We start from the raw sequence: 11882 nt of genomic DNA, 5'->3' as shown, positions 1-11882 counted from the left end.
CTCCTCCATGTCCATCATTGCCTTCTATGAGCAGCCCACCCCGGTGCCCTCTATGGCCGCGGCACCGCTACACGTTGGAGACCTGCTGGTGCTCCCTGGCCTGGCGCAGCCCGTACAGCCACTTGATGACGCGGGCGTTGCGCTCGATGACGGAGATGCCGTAAGGGACGCGCTCGGGCGGGCGTCCCTCCGGCGTGGCGGCGCTGGGCGGCGAGCGGCCGCCCTCCGAGCTGGCCGTGCTCACGCTGTGGAACTTGAGGGAGACGATGTCGGAGCTGGCGCGGGCGAAGCGCTCGGCGCCCGTGTCCTGCAGCTCCTCGGGGTCCAGGCCGCAGTAGTTGAAGAAGCGCTCCAGGTCGGCGGTGGCACGCGACAGCCGGTCGCTCAGGTCCGACTTGGAGCGGTGCAGCACCGGCTGCCGGCGCGCGCTCTCGGGGCGGGCGGGCGAGCTCCGTGCCGGGGCTGCCGGCAGCGCGCCGGGGATGGGGGATGCGGGTACCGGTGTCACCGGTGTCACTGGTGTCATTGGTGTCATCGGTGTCACCGGAGTTACTGGTGTCATCGGTGTCACCGGTGTCACCGGTGTCACTGGCCCCCGTGGAGCCCCGCAGGGACGCACGTCCACCCTCCGCACGGCCACGCTGCCTGGGGGCTTGGCGGCAATGGGACTCTCCGGTGGTTTGGCAGCACCAGCACCGTCTGCCCCACTGCACCGCGGCGCCGGCACCTCCGCCCTCCACTTGCAGTCCCTGCCCAGCGGGTTCTCCGCCTTGGGGAAGGGGCTGTCGCAGAGGTTGATGAGGTTGTTGAGGATCTCCAGGTCGAGGCAGGTCTTGGTGCCCGCGGGTTCGGCGCGACGCGGTCCCGGCGGTGCCCTGCGGCTGGGGGTGAGCACCGCCCGGCGCACCCCCGCTGTGAAGAGGGGCTGCTTGAGCAGCGGTGGCTTCACCGGCTCCTGCCTGGTGCTGGCGACGCGCTGGCTCTTCACGTACTTGGCCTTGTCGGCCTCCAGCCTCTCCACCGCGCTCGGCTTCCCGGCGCCCGGCTCGGTGCCACGGCGGAAATAAGCCGGACCCTTGCGGAGGATGCGGATGGGCATGGTCGAGGTGAAGGGAGCCGTCACCTGCACCGGCATCCCCTTCATGGCGTCGCCGGCCTGCAGCGCCTCGACGGGCATCCTCGGCGCTGGCACCGCGGCACCGGGTGGGTGCCCGGCAACCGCAGCGATGGGCTCACGTGCCGGCAGCTGCAAAGAGGGCCTGGAGTGAGCACGGTGCCGCTGTCCCTGCCCGGCCCCACCGCAGACAAAGGCTGCCCGGGCTGTGTGCGGTGCCGCACTGTCTGCGCCGGCAGCGCCGGGCTGCTATTTGAAGGCAGGAACCACGCCTCCATCGCCACCGCGGCCTCCCCGGCACCGTGCATGGCCAATCGGCGCAGCCGGCCTGCTTCAAACCGCACCCGGACCAATGGGGATGGCGGGGAGGGAGCCCCAGCCACGGCAAGGGGCACCCCGGGGAGCGAGGCTGGGGTGGAGAGGGGTGGTTTGGTCCTGCACCCCTCAGTGATGCTCTGCCTGCATCGCCTGTGCCCAAGGGTGCATCACCTGCACCAAGGGATGCATCTCCCATGCCTGGGGGTGCATCACCCGCATCAAAGGCTGCATTGCTTGCACCCAGGGGTGCACCAGCTGCTCCCAGGGGTGCATTGCTAATGCCCAAGGGTGCACCACCTGCATCAAGGGGTGCAACACTCACATCAAGGGGTGCGATGCTCATGCCCAGGGGAGCATCGCCTACTGCCAGGGGAGCGTCCCCCATGTCCGGGGGTGCATCACCCACCCCTCTCACCCACCACCCTGCCAGGCTGGGGGGCTCTGGGGCCCTGCTCCCCCTGCTCTCCATTCCCCTGCTCCCACCTTGGATCCCATTGGAAAGCACCACCGGGGTTTTCCACCTCCCAGCCGAGGTGTGCTGGGAGCGGCGCTGGGGCCCCGCACACCCCACGTCCCTGGGCCCCTGCCAACCCCAACGATCACAACCGCCCGCCCCAGCGGTCGCACCAAGCCCCGGCCTGCCCATAGCGGCGTGGGGAGGGTCCAAACCAGCCCTGAACCCCACCGCAGCCCCTTCCCAGCTGCTCCCAGTGCCCCTGCCCAAGGGTGGGCAGAGCTGGAGGGGTCCCAACACACGGAGGGGCTCAGGCAGCGGCGGGAGGGGGGGCACGTGGGGTTGGATATTGCCCCCCCCCATTCCCGAGCTGCTTTGAGCCCCCCAGCTCCGGGCACAGGTGACCCCATGCTATGACAGCCCCAGCACTCACCGGGTGCAGCGGTGCCGTGGCCGCAGTCCCTCCTGCGGTGGCCCCAGTGGCTGCCGTCACCGTCACCGTCACAACAACTTCCTGGGTGCCACCCAGCGCCCATCCCAGCATCACCGGCACCCACAGCACCGCGGCACGGCCGCGCCGAGCCACACGCACCAGTGCATCGGCATCTGCGCCCCGATGGGGACCGTGCACAGGTCCTCAGCTTGCAGAAGGTGCAAACGTCCGTCTCCCCCACCCCACCCCGGCAGGCAAAGCGGGGACACGGCTCCACGCTGCGGTGGGGCTCGGGTTGATGCCGGAGGCTCAGCCCCAGGGTGAGCCATGGGATGGCTCTTGTGGCACTGGGATGAGGGCACAGGGTCCCCAGCACAGCCATGCGGGCAGCGGGGTGTCCCCTCCCTGTTTGGCCAGCAGGGCCGGGCCCAACCTGCTGCTCCGCATTCCTGCGGTGCTGAGCCTCCTGCCCTGGCACGGCCGGGCTGAACCGAGCCGCGCTGAGCCAAGGCACCCCCCAGACACCCCAAAACACAGCCACATCGTCCCATGCCCCCCAGCCCTGCCAGAGCATGGGGATCCAAGCGCCACGGCTCAGAACCCCACTTCCACTGGGTGATGCCCAGCCATGGCCCCAGCTCCAATCCCTCCTGGTGCGGGCAGCACAACCAGGCTCACTCGGCACACGGAATAACCCAGGCAGTGCTTCCAGGGAGCCGTGCCGGGAGATGTGTGCTTGTGCCCCCCCTCACCGGGCGATCCCGCTGGCACAGGACCGGCACCACCTCCAGCACCCACCTGGATGGGCCCTGCGATGTGGGAGCCGGCTCGGCACGGCTCAGCCGCCACAGTGCTGCTCCCTGCGCTCGTCCGGGCTGTTCGGTGCGTCCTGGTCCCCAGCCACGTCCTCCCCTTCTCCCCCGGGAGCTGCTCCGCACCGCGGCTGCTCCGGCTGAGTCAGTGCTGGGCGAGGACGAGCTCACATGGGATTAAAACCGTGGGGCATCCTCCATGCCAGGCTGCGTCACGCAGCGTGATGGGACACGGCGCCGTCCCGGCGTGGTGCTGGTGCAGCCGCGGTGCTGGATGGGGATGCACGGCCTGAGGTGCTCCCACTGCCAAAGCCAAATCACCTCTGGATGCCCCCTGCCTGCTGTGGGCACAGGGTCCCGGTGCCCTGGCAGGGACCCAGGGAGATGGGAAGGTTCCCAGCCTGGCTCCCCGCCGGCACGGCCAGCCAGCAGGGCCTGCTCTGACATGGAAAACTTGCCTTGTTCCCGCATCAAGCCCTCTGTAATGAACTCCCAACCGCAGGAAAACAACCCGGAGAGTGGGAATGGAGCTGCTGGACCGGAGCGGGGTCACCAAGCCTGCGGTCACCAAGCCCTGCTGGCCTGAACCCAGCCCTGGGGCAGCCCCGGGTGCCATGGTACAGGCATCTCCCGCGGCGAGGAGCGGATGGAGCCGTGCGCTTTTCCAACTGCGCTTGGAAGCAAGACAAGGAACAGGCGGAGAGCAAAGAGCTGAGGGCAACACATGGAAAACAGTGTCTGGGTGCCACAGGGCTGCCCTGTGCCTGGCCAGCAGCAAAGGTGGATCCACACCATGATCCTGGCTGGAAAAACACTGCGCAGAGCCTGCCCGGATGGGCTGAGCCCCGCTGTGGGCACCGAGCCTGCCCAGGGTGCAGCAGCGGGTGCAGGAAGCTGCCCGGGCACGTCGGGTGCTCCTGGAGCGGGGCGTTGGAGCCTCACCCTCACTGGGAGCATCCCAGGACGGGTTTTGGGAAGGCAGCCAGCGGTGGGAGCGCTCCCCAGCACCTCTGACACCACCTGGCCCGGTTGGACAGGGCCTGGAGCAAGCTGCTCCAGTGGAAGAGGTCCCTGCCCATGGCAGGGCTTGGAGCTGGAGGAGCTTTAAGGTCCCTTCAACCCGACCCAGGCTGGGGTTCTGTGCTGCTGTGTCTGGGGGCAGAGGGACAGGCGGGTGCTGCCGCTGGCTTCGCTCTCACCTCCCACGGGCGCTCGGGGCTGAGCTTCCCACGTGTCACTTCCAGGATTTCCAGGAGCTAAACACAGCCTTCAAGGAGCAGAAAACACACTCAGAGGCCAAATCCTTGCTGGAAGTGCTGGGCGGAGGCAGCTGCGGGTGCCAGGGCTCGCGGCAGCCCCAGGCACAGACACTGCAGAGCCAGGAAGCCCCCCAACACCTCTTCTTGGTGAGTGCTAATTCCCGATGGTTCCTTACATCCCCTTGGCACACCGGGGCTGTGCCTGGCTTTGTAGCAGGGAAATGTCCCCTATGCCATGTGCCGTGATGGAGGGCAAGGCACCGCCTGCTCCTGCCTCAGTTTCCCCAGTTGTGAGGCAGGAGCACCTTCATCAGGGACTGTAGCAACAGGATAAGGGGTGATGGGTTTAAATTGGAACAAGGGAGATCTAGGTTGGAGATAAGGCAGAAGCTCTTCCCTGTGAGGGTGCTGAGGCGCTGGCACAGGGTGCCCAGAGAAGCTGCGGCTGCCCCATCCCTGGCAGTGCTCAAGGCCAGGTTGGACACAGGGGCTTGGAGCAAGCTGCTCCAGTGGAAGGGGTCCCTGCCCGTGGCAGGGGTTGGGGCTGGAGGAGCTTTAAGGTCCCTTCCAACCCGACCCAGGCTGGGATCTGTGATGTGGGTACTCAATGGGGATGCTCTGGCTGGGTCCAGCACCGCCTTGCTCCGCTCGCCAGGGGCCGAGGGCAGGATGCCGCCCGCACCCCGCTCTCCCCACGCGTCTCCGCAGGCAGCAGCTCGGCGCCCGGAGCCGGGAGGTGACAGATGGGGACAGGCCGGGCACGGGGCCTTTGTCTGCGCGGTGGCTGCGGCACGGACATGCAGATGGCGGCTGCCGGCGGGGCCGGGACCGCAGCCCGCGGCCGGGCGAGCGCCGGGCCCTGGGGAGCCGGCCCTTTTGTCGGGGTCTCACCTCCAGCAGCGGCCCCTTCCCCGCACTCCCCCCCCCCATTCAACTTTCAACTTGACCTGCTCCTTTCACATGGAAATGGGATGCAAATGGCACCGGGAGGGGGGCTGCCAGCGCCTGCGACCTGGCAGCGGCTCCCTGCACCCGGCTCTGGGGGTCACACACATGTGCCTGGGGTAGCCGGTGGTCCCTTGGGCGAGGGAGGACCCCTTGTCCCCCTGCAATGGAGCAGCCGCATTCCCCTGCCCTGAAAGAGCATCCCCACTGCTCTCAGTCAAGCAGCTACTCGGGGACGGTTCTTGCTGGGGCTGAGCCTGATGGACCCCGCTGATCCCAACATTTCCTATGCCCATCCTCACCGGTGATGGGGAGGGGGCTTCCCAGTGATCCGGTCACCAGAGCCCAGCAGAGTCCAGTGGCCGGGGATTGTTCGGCTCCCAAATGCTGCCATCTGCCTCCATGGCCTTGGCTCACATCTGCTGGGGTGCAGAGGGCCGGGGGCTCAGCTGCAGCATGGGAAGGGGCAGCATGTGTTGGGTGGATCGGGGTGAGGAGCGTGAAGCAGCAGCGTGGGGGTCCCGCACCCAGAGCCCCTCGGGCTGCCCTCGCAAGGGTCTCCTTTGTGCTGCCACATTAAACACCAATAAAACACCGTCCCCTCCTGTCCCCAACCCAGACCAGCCCAAGCCCCTGCGCCTGGTTCCTTCTAGCATCTTGGACCTGCTCCCCCTCTTCCAAGTGCCCCCAGCACTGGATTGTGCTGGGATAGACTTGTTTTTCTCCATAGGAGCTGGTATGTGGCTGGTATGGATTATTGCTGCAAACAGAGCAGATAACTTGGGGTGTTTTGGTTATCATTGAGCAGCTCTTGCACAGCATCAGGGTCTTGTCTGCTTCTCACAGTGCCCAACCAGTGAGGAGACTGGGGGTGCAGAGGAAACTGAGGGGGGAGGTGGGGATGGGACAGGAGACCTCAGTGAGCAAGGGGTACCCCAGGCTAAGGGCTCTCCTGTTCAGCAGTAAAAGCTGGAGAAAAAGAAGGAAGCGGGAGACATTTGGAGTCACTGTTACACATGGATCTGCTGTCCTGGCGCTGGCAGGACACGGGCCTGTGTGGGCAGCAGTGAAGGAATTGTTCAAGTAGGAAGGGATCTTAAAGCTCCTCCAGCCCCAACCCCTGCCACGGGCAGGGACCCCTTCCACTGGAGCAGCTTGCTCCAAGCCCCTGTGTCCAACCTGGCCTTGAACACTGCCAGGGATGGGGCAGCCACAGCTTCTCTGGGCACCCTGTGCCAGCACCTCAGCACCCTCCCAGGGAAGAGCTTCTGCCTAAGAGCTCATCTCAGTCTCCCCTCTGGCAGGTTAAAGCCATTCCCCTTGCCCTGACCCTACATGTCCCTGCTGCACCACACGGCTGGGACAGGGCTGGAGCCAGGAGCAGAGCAGGGCCGGCTGCACAGGGAGGCACAGGGACAGGGGCAGGCAAGGCACCGGGGAAGGGAGCCCCAGGCTCTGCAGCCGCTGTCTCAGCGACACCCGGTGGGTGCTGGGGGAAGAGCCGCCGTGAGGCACCCCGGGGTGCTGCGATGGGGGGGGAATTGTGCTGCTGGGGCTGACCTGGCCTCACCCGTCACCTCTCAGCTGCTGCAAGCGGCTTATCCGAGGCTCACGGCTTTACTGCCCGCCTGGTGCCGCCCCGCTGCCACGTGCTAGGGTGCACCCGAGGTGGGAGCATAGCCATGCTGTGGGGTCCCCGAGGGCCCTATGGCAGCCCCTGCCCCTGCAGAGACCCCCGGGAGGGGGGACACAAGGCACCAAGTGACATTGGCAGCTGCGAGCAGCAGCCTGAAATAGGTGGGATGCGGTTCAGCCGGGGACATGCGCAAAGCCCAGGACACTGCCAAGAATAGCCACCGGCACCGGGCCAAGCCGGGGGCACCGGGCCAGCGGCCACGCTGCGGTGAGAGCCCGTGGCCATGGCGCTGCCCCGGGCACCGGAGGCACGTGTGGAGGGAGGGCAGCGGTGGTGCCGGGCAGGGGATGGGGTGTCCCCGGGCTGGCAGGAGCTGGAGGTGCCGCAGCTGGACTTTGGCCACCGGGACAGAGTTCGGAGCTCAAGGCTCCAGCGCCTGGGGTTGGGCTATGCGGGAAGAGCTGCTGGAAACCAGGAACCCACTGGGAAGAGAGGCAGGAGCAGGGGGGTCCTGATCCCCTGTCCCCTCTGGCCATGCCCCATGCCCAGGCTGACACCAGCCACCCCCTGTCCTATGGCAAGGGGGGGTTTGGCTGGGACGGGAGCTGGTCCCTGTGCCCATGAGGATCCCCTGGGGAGCAGGGCCCGGCCCCCCGCCCCGTTCCCATCCCTCCAGGAACTACAGCGCGTTTCCTTATGCTTTCTGATGGCTTTTATCCCATCACACCCTGTGCTGGCAGCCGACCAAGCCCGCGGCTCACGTGCTTCCCTGCGACCTGCCGGGACCCCCCCCCGTCAAGGGCAGGAGCCCTGAACCGTGCCCGAGGAGGACACGGGCACCCCCAGCGCGGGGTCTCCACCGGGCGAGGACCAGCCCCGGAGCCGAGGCGGCGGCAGCGCGGGGCCCGCCGGTCCCCCGGTCAGCATCCGGAGGCGGTGACGTTGGCCTCGCGTCACGGGCGCCGGGACCCGCTCCCGCCCGCGGCTGCTGCCGGTTCCCCCCAGGCACAGTGAGTTCCGTGCCATGACATTGCTGCAGGACCGGTCAGACCAGGAGCCCGCTTCCGCGCTGGCTCCCGCTCCGTCCCGCCGTGCCCGCTGCCCCGCCGCAGGGCCGGGGCCATGGGCGGCTGGGTCCGGGCAGACACGAGCTTCACCCGCGGGGCCGTGGGGCCGTGGGGGTCAGTGCTGGCAGGAGCGGGCTGCGAGCCCGGGGCAGGGGATGCGGGCGGCTCGCTGCTGACTCAGCGCGCAGGCAGGAGCCGGGCCCGGTTCGCAGGTGGGGCTGCCGGGAGAGCTCTTCTGGCCGCAGGCGCAGGAGCCCGCCCGGATCCCGTGGGACGCGGCGGGGAGGAGACGGGCGTTGCGGGTGCCCTGGGTGCGCCGCGTTCGAGGCCCCTGCTCCCGGCGCTGCCGCTGCCCAGGCCTCCCGGCGCCCAGGTGAGAGCCGCCGCCACCCCGTGCCACGCCGTGCTCTGAGCCGGGACGGGCCCAACGGCCGCAGGGTCCCTGCTCTGTGCCTGCCCGGGATGGGACCCAGCGCCGTCGCTGTGCGGAGCAGGCGGATCCCATGGGTGGGGAATGGGCCATGGGGTGACCGTGGTGCTCCGTGAGTCCCGCGCCGCCGTGGGGTGATGGGGAGCAGCCGCTCTGCCTGCTGCCCGCAGAGGGGGGAGGCAGGCAGGGCCATGGGTTGGGGGCCGGGGGGGGGGTCAGGTCTCACCCCACCACTGATGCAAACCTCTCCCCACAGCACAGCAGCGTCGTCCCCGAGCACCCATCCCTGAGCATGGCGCTGCTCACCCATTTCCTCGCCTGCACCTTCGGCATGGGCTCCTGGGTGGCCATCAACGGGCTGTGGGTCGAGCTGCCGCTGCTGGTGACGGTGCTGCCGGAGCAGTGGGATCTGCCATCATACATCACCATCATCATCCAGATGGCCAACGTGGGGCCGCTCTTCATCACCCTCATGCACCGCTTTCGGCCCGGCTTGCTGAAGGAGGAGGCTGTAATCTACGTGGTGGTGTCTGTGGGTGTCCTGGCCTGTTTACTGTTAGCCTTCCTCTGGAGATACACATCCTCCATCGCCGGGGCACCCCACAGCACCGCCTTCCTGCTCCTCACCTTCTTCCTGGCCCTGGTGGACTGCACTTCCTCCGTCACCTTCCTGCCCTTCATGATGCAGCTGCAGCCCCAGTTCCTCAACACCTTCTTCATAGGTGAAGGGCTCAGCGGGCTGATCCCTGCCCTCATTGCCCTGGCCCAGGGCTCTGGCATCTCCACCTGTGACAACACCACCCGCTTGGTCAACGTCACCGTCGGCAACGAGACCGTGGAAAGCATCATCTTCCACGTAGAGACCCACTACCTCCCAGCCAACTTCTCCACCCTCGTCTTCTTTCTCCTCATGACGGTGATGATGCTGGCCTGCTTGCTGGCCTTCTTCTTCCTCAACAGGCAGCCCAAGGAGTGGGAGCTCTCCCAGCAGCAGCTCTTTCCCAGCAATATCATGCTGAGCTCAATCGACCAGACCCCCAGTGAGGAAGGAGGCCCCCGGCTGAGCGGGGGCTGCCCACGCCCAAAGGATGCCAAGGGGCTGACGAGCATCATGCCGGAGCAGGTCTACTCCCTGGCCAAGCTCACCTTCATCTACCTCCTCGTCGCTTGGGTGAGCGCTCTGACCAACGGGGTCCTGCCGTCCGTGCAGTCCTACTCCTGCCTGCCCTATGGCAACACCGCCTACCACCTCGCCACCACACTCAGCTCCATGGCCAACCCTCTGGCCTGCATCGTGGCCATGTTCCTGCCCGGTAGGTGAGTATCAGGGTGCTGGGGGACCACGGTGGGGTGCACCCCGGTGGCTTCTGCCTCCAAAACAGACTCTGCTTTGCAATGGGGGAAGAAGGAGGCATTGGATGGGAGAGGGGCTGTGGGGTTCCTGTGCCCTGGCAGCAGAGACACCCCAGGGAAGGAGGATGGAGCCTGTGCCATGGGTCTGTGCCCCTCACCCCAGTGTCACCCACATGTCCCTTGCAGGTCCCTGGCCCTGCTGGGCACCCTCACCATGCTGGGGACAGGCTTTGGTGCCTACAACATGGCCATCGCGGTGATGAGTCCCTGCCCACTCCTCCAGCAGTCCCAGTGGGGAGATGTCACCATTGTAAGTCACTTGGGTCCCCTTCACCCGGCGAGGTCTCTGGGGCCACCCCAAGCTCTGTCCTCACCACAACGTCCCCTATCCCCACCCTGGGCACCCCACATGAGCCCTGCTGACCGCTCTCCCCTTCAGGTCCTCTCCTGGGTGCTCTTCACCGGGACGCTCTCCTACGTGAAGGCGATGGCCGGGGTGATCCTGCGCAGCTGCAGCCGCAACGAGCTGGTGTGGTACGGGGCGATGGAGCAGTTGGGCTCCCTCCTCGGGGCCTTGCTCATGTTCCCCCTCGTCAACGTCTACAACTTGTTCACATCGGCCGACTACTGCAGCCTGCAGTGCCCGGCCTGAGCACCCCCGGACACCCCCTCTTGTCACTGTGCACCCAAAGCCAGCGAGGGCCGGGAGGCAGCGCTGGCACCGGGATGGCTGCGGGCGCGTCCCCACCGTGCCCATGGGCTGGGGCAGCTCCGTGGCTCTGAGCACCGGGCGTCCCTGTTGTGTTCAAAGCAATAGAAGGTGTTTGCTCAGCCCTCTGCTCCCCGCTGCCTCTGCCCCCCCCCCCCCACGCCGCTGCCCCCCTGGGCCACATCCCCTGGGGGGTCTGGCACCGTTTGACATCATGCCCCAAACCCCCCTGTCCCCAGCTGCACCCATGGCCCCAGCGGCATTCCCAGCCCTGTGCCACGCAGAGGCTGTCAGTGGGTTTACAGCCAGCTGCAGGGAGCAGGGACAAAGCTGGCTTGAGCAGGGCTGTGCCGGAGCCCTGCCGGAGCCTGCCCTGCCCTGGCCATGGGGAAGGGAAGTGGGGGGAGACACAGACCATGGGGCTTTCACAAGGGCCGCACCAGCGGGGGGAAACTGAGGCACAGGGGACTGGGGGAACCTGCCTGACATTTGCCACCTTCCACAGGGCACAGTGTCCCCATCCATGCTTTCTGTTCCCTCCCCATAGCCCTGTGCCCCTCTGTACCCCACCTGAGCCCTGCTGCACCCCGAGATGGGGCTACAGCACATCCCTGGGCCCAGTGACAGTCAGGGGGTGGCACAGGACCACCGGTACCCAACTGGGATGGGGCATGGCAGGCGCTGGTGACCGGGGGCAGCAGCAGCCGCACACCGGGACAGCCCCCGTGCCCCACACGCGCCTGCGCCCCCTCCCCGGGGCACGAGGCAGCCGGGCCTTTGTCCCCGGCCCTTTGTCTGGCAATCTGCTCCGGAGCTGGCGGCAGCGCCAGACCCAGCCTCTGCCTCAAAGCCACTCCGGGGCTCCGGCTGCGGCCCGGCCGCCTCCGGGAGCGACGCGGTCGGAATCACTAATGGCCAGCAGCCCCCTGCGCCAGCGAGAGGCAGGAGCGAGGGCAGCGGGCTCTGCCCCACGGCACCTCCTGGCTGACCCCACAGCCCCATGGGGGATGCTCAGTGTCAGGACAAGAGGGATGTGGCCTTCGGGGAGGCACCGTGGGGTGATTCATCTCATCCCACGAGCAGGATGCATCCCACGGCCTTTGCAGGGAGACTGGGAGCTGAAACAGGGACCCTCTCCCACTGCACCCCACAAGGATGCTCCTGCCCTTGGGACCCTCACCCACCGGACACACACCCTCCACACCCCCCCCCCCCCCGATCCCCTCCCTCTCGCCAAGGAAACAATCGGCTCCGATGGGAATTATTTCCATACAGCTGCTCAGGAAGGCACAAACCCGGCCGCAGCCGAGGAGAAAGGCTGAGCCTTTCTTCTGGAGCTCCCCTCCCTCCCC

The 11882-nt window shown here is 67.2% G+C and overlaps 2 protein-coding genes across 4 annotated transcripts; one reads left to right on the top strand and one right to left on the bottom strand.

Annotated features, from left to right (window-relative positions):
• FAM110A (family with sequence similarity 110 member A) lies at positions 1-3772 on the bottom strand. 2 transcript variants are annotated; one of them, XM_062628285.1, is made up of 2 exons: positions 3118-3772; positions 1-1246 (listed from the first exon to the last, which is right to left on the bottom strand). In XM_062628285.1, exon 2 carries the CDS (start codon positions 1175-1177, stop codon positions 68-70), a length of 1110 nt encoding a protein of 369 aa, XP_062484269.1. In that variant the 5' UTR covers positions 1178-1246; positions 3118-3772; the 3' UTR covers positions 1-67. The 2 variants fall into 2 exon arrangements, with proteins under 2 accessions (XP_062484269.1, XP_062484267.1); XM_062628283.1 differs by lacking the exon at positions 3118-3772 and adding an exon at positions 2320-2406.
• A 544-nt stretch (positions 3773-4316) lies between these two features.
• Positions 4317-10565, top strand: SLC52A3 (solute carrier family 52 member 3). 2 transcript variants are annotated; one of them, XM_062628281.1, is made up of 4 exons: positions 4317-4537; positions 8725-9785; positions 10008-10131; positions 10261-10565. In XM_062628281.1, exons 2-4 carry the CDS (start codon positions 8761-8763, stop codon positions 10471-10473), a joined length of 1362 nt encoding a protein of 453 aa, XP_062484265.1. In that variant the 5' UTR covers positions 4317-4537; positions 8725-8760; the 3' UTR covers positions 10474-10565. The 2 variants fall into 2 exon arrangements, with proteins under 2 accessions (XP_062484265.1, XP_062484266.1); XM_062628282.1 differs by lacking the exon at positions 4317-4537 and adding an exon at positions 7837-7985 and having other exon boundaries at positions 8730-9785.
• The last annotated feature ends 1317 nt before the right edge of the window (positions 10566-11882 follow it).

The sequence above is a fragment of the Pezoporus occidentalis genome, unplaced genomic scaffold (genome assembly GCF_034315485.1).
Source record: "Pezoporus occidentalis ecotype Australia unplaced genomic scaffold, CSIRO_AGI_Poc_V1 ctg313, whole genome shotgun sequence".
NCBI lineage: Eukaryota > Metazoa > Chordata > Aves > Psittaciformes > Psittacidae > Pezoporus > Pezoporus occidentalis.
This window is presented reverse-complemented; position numbering and strand designations above follow the sequence as displayed.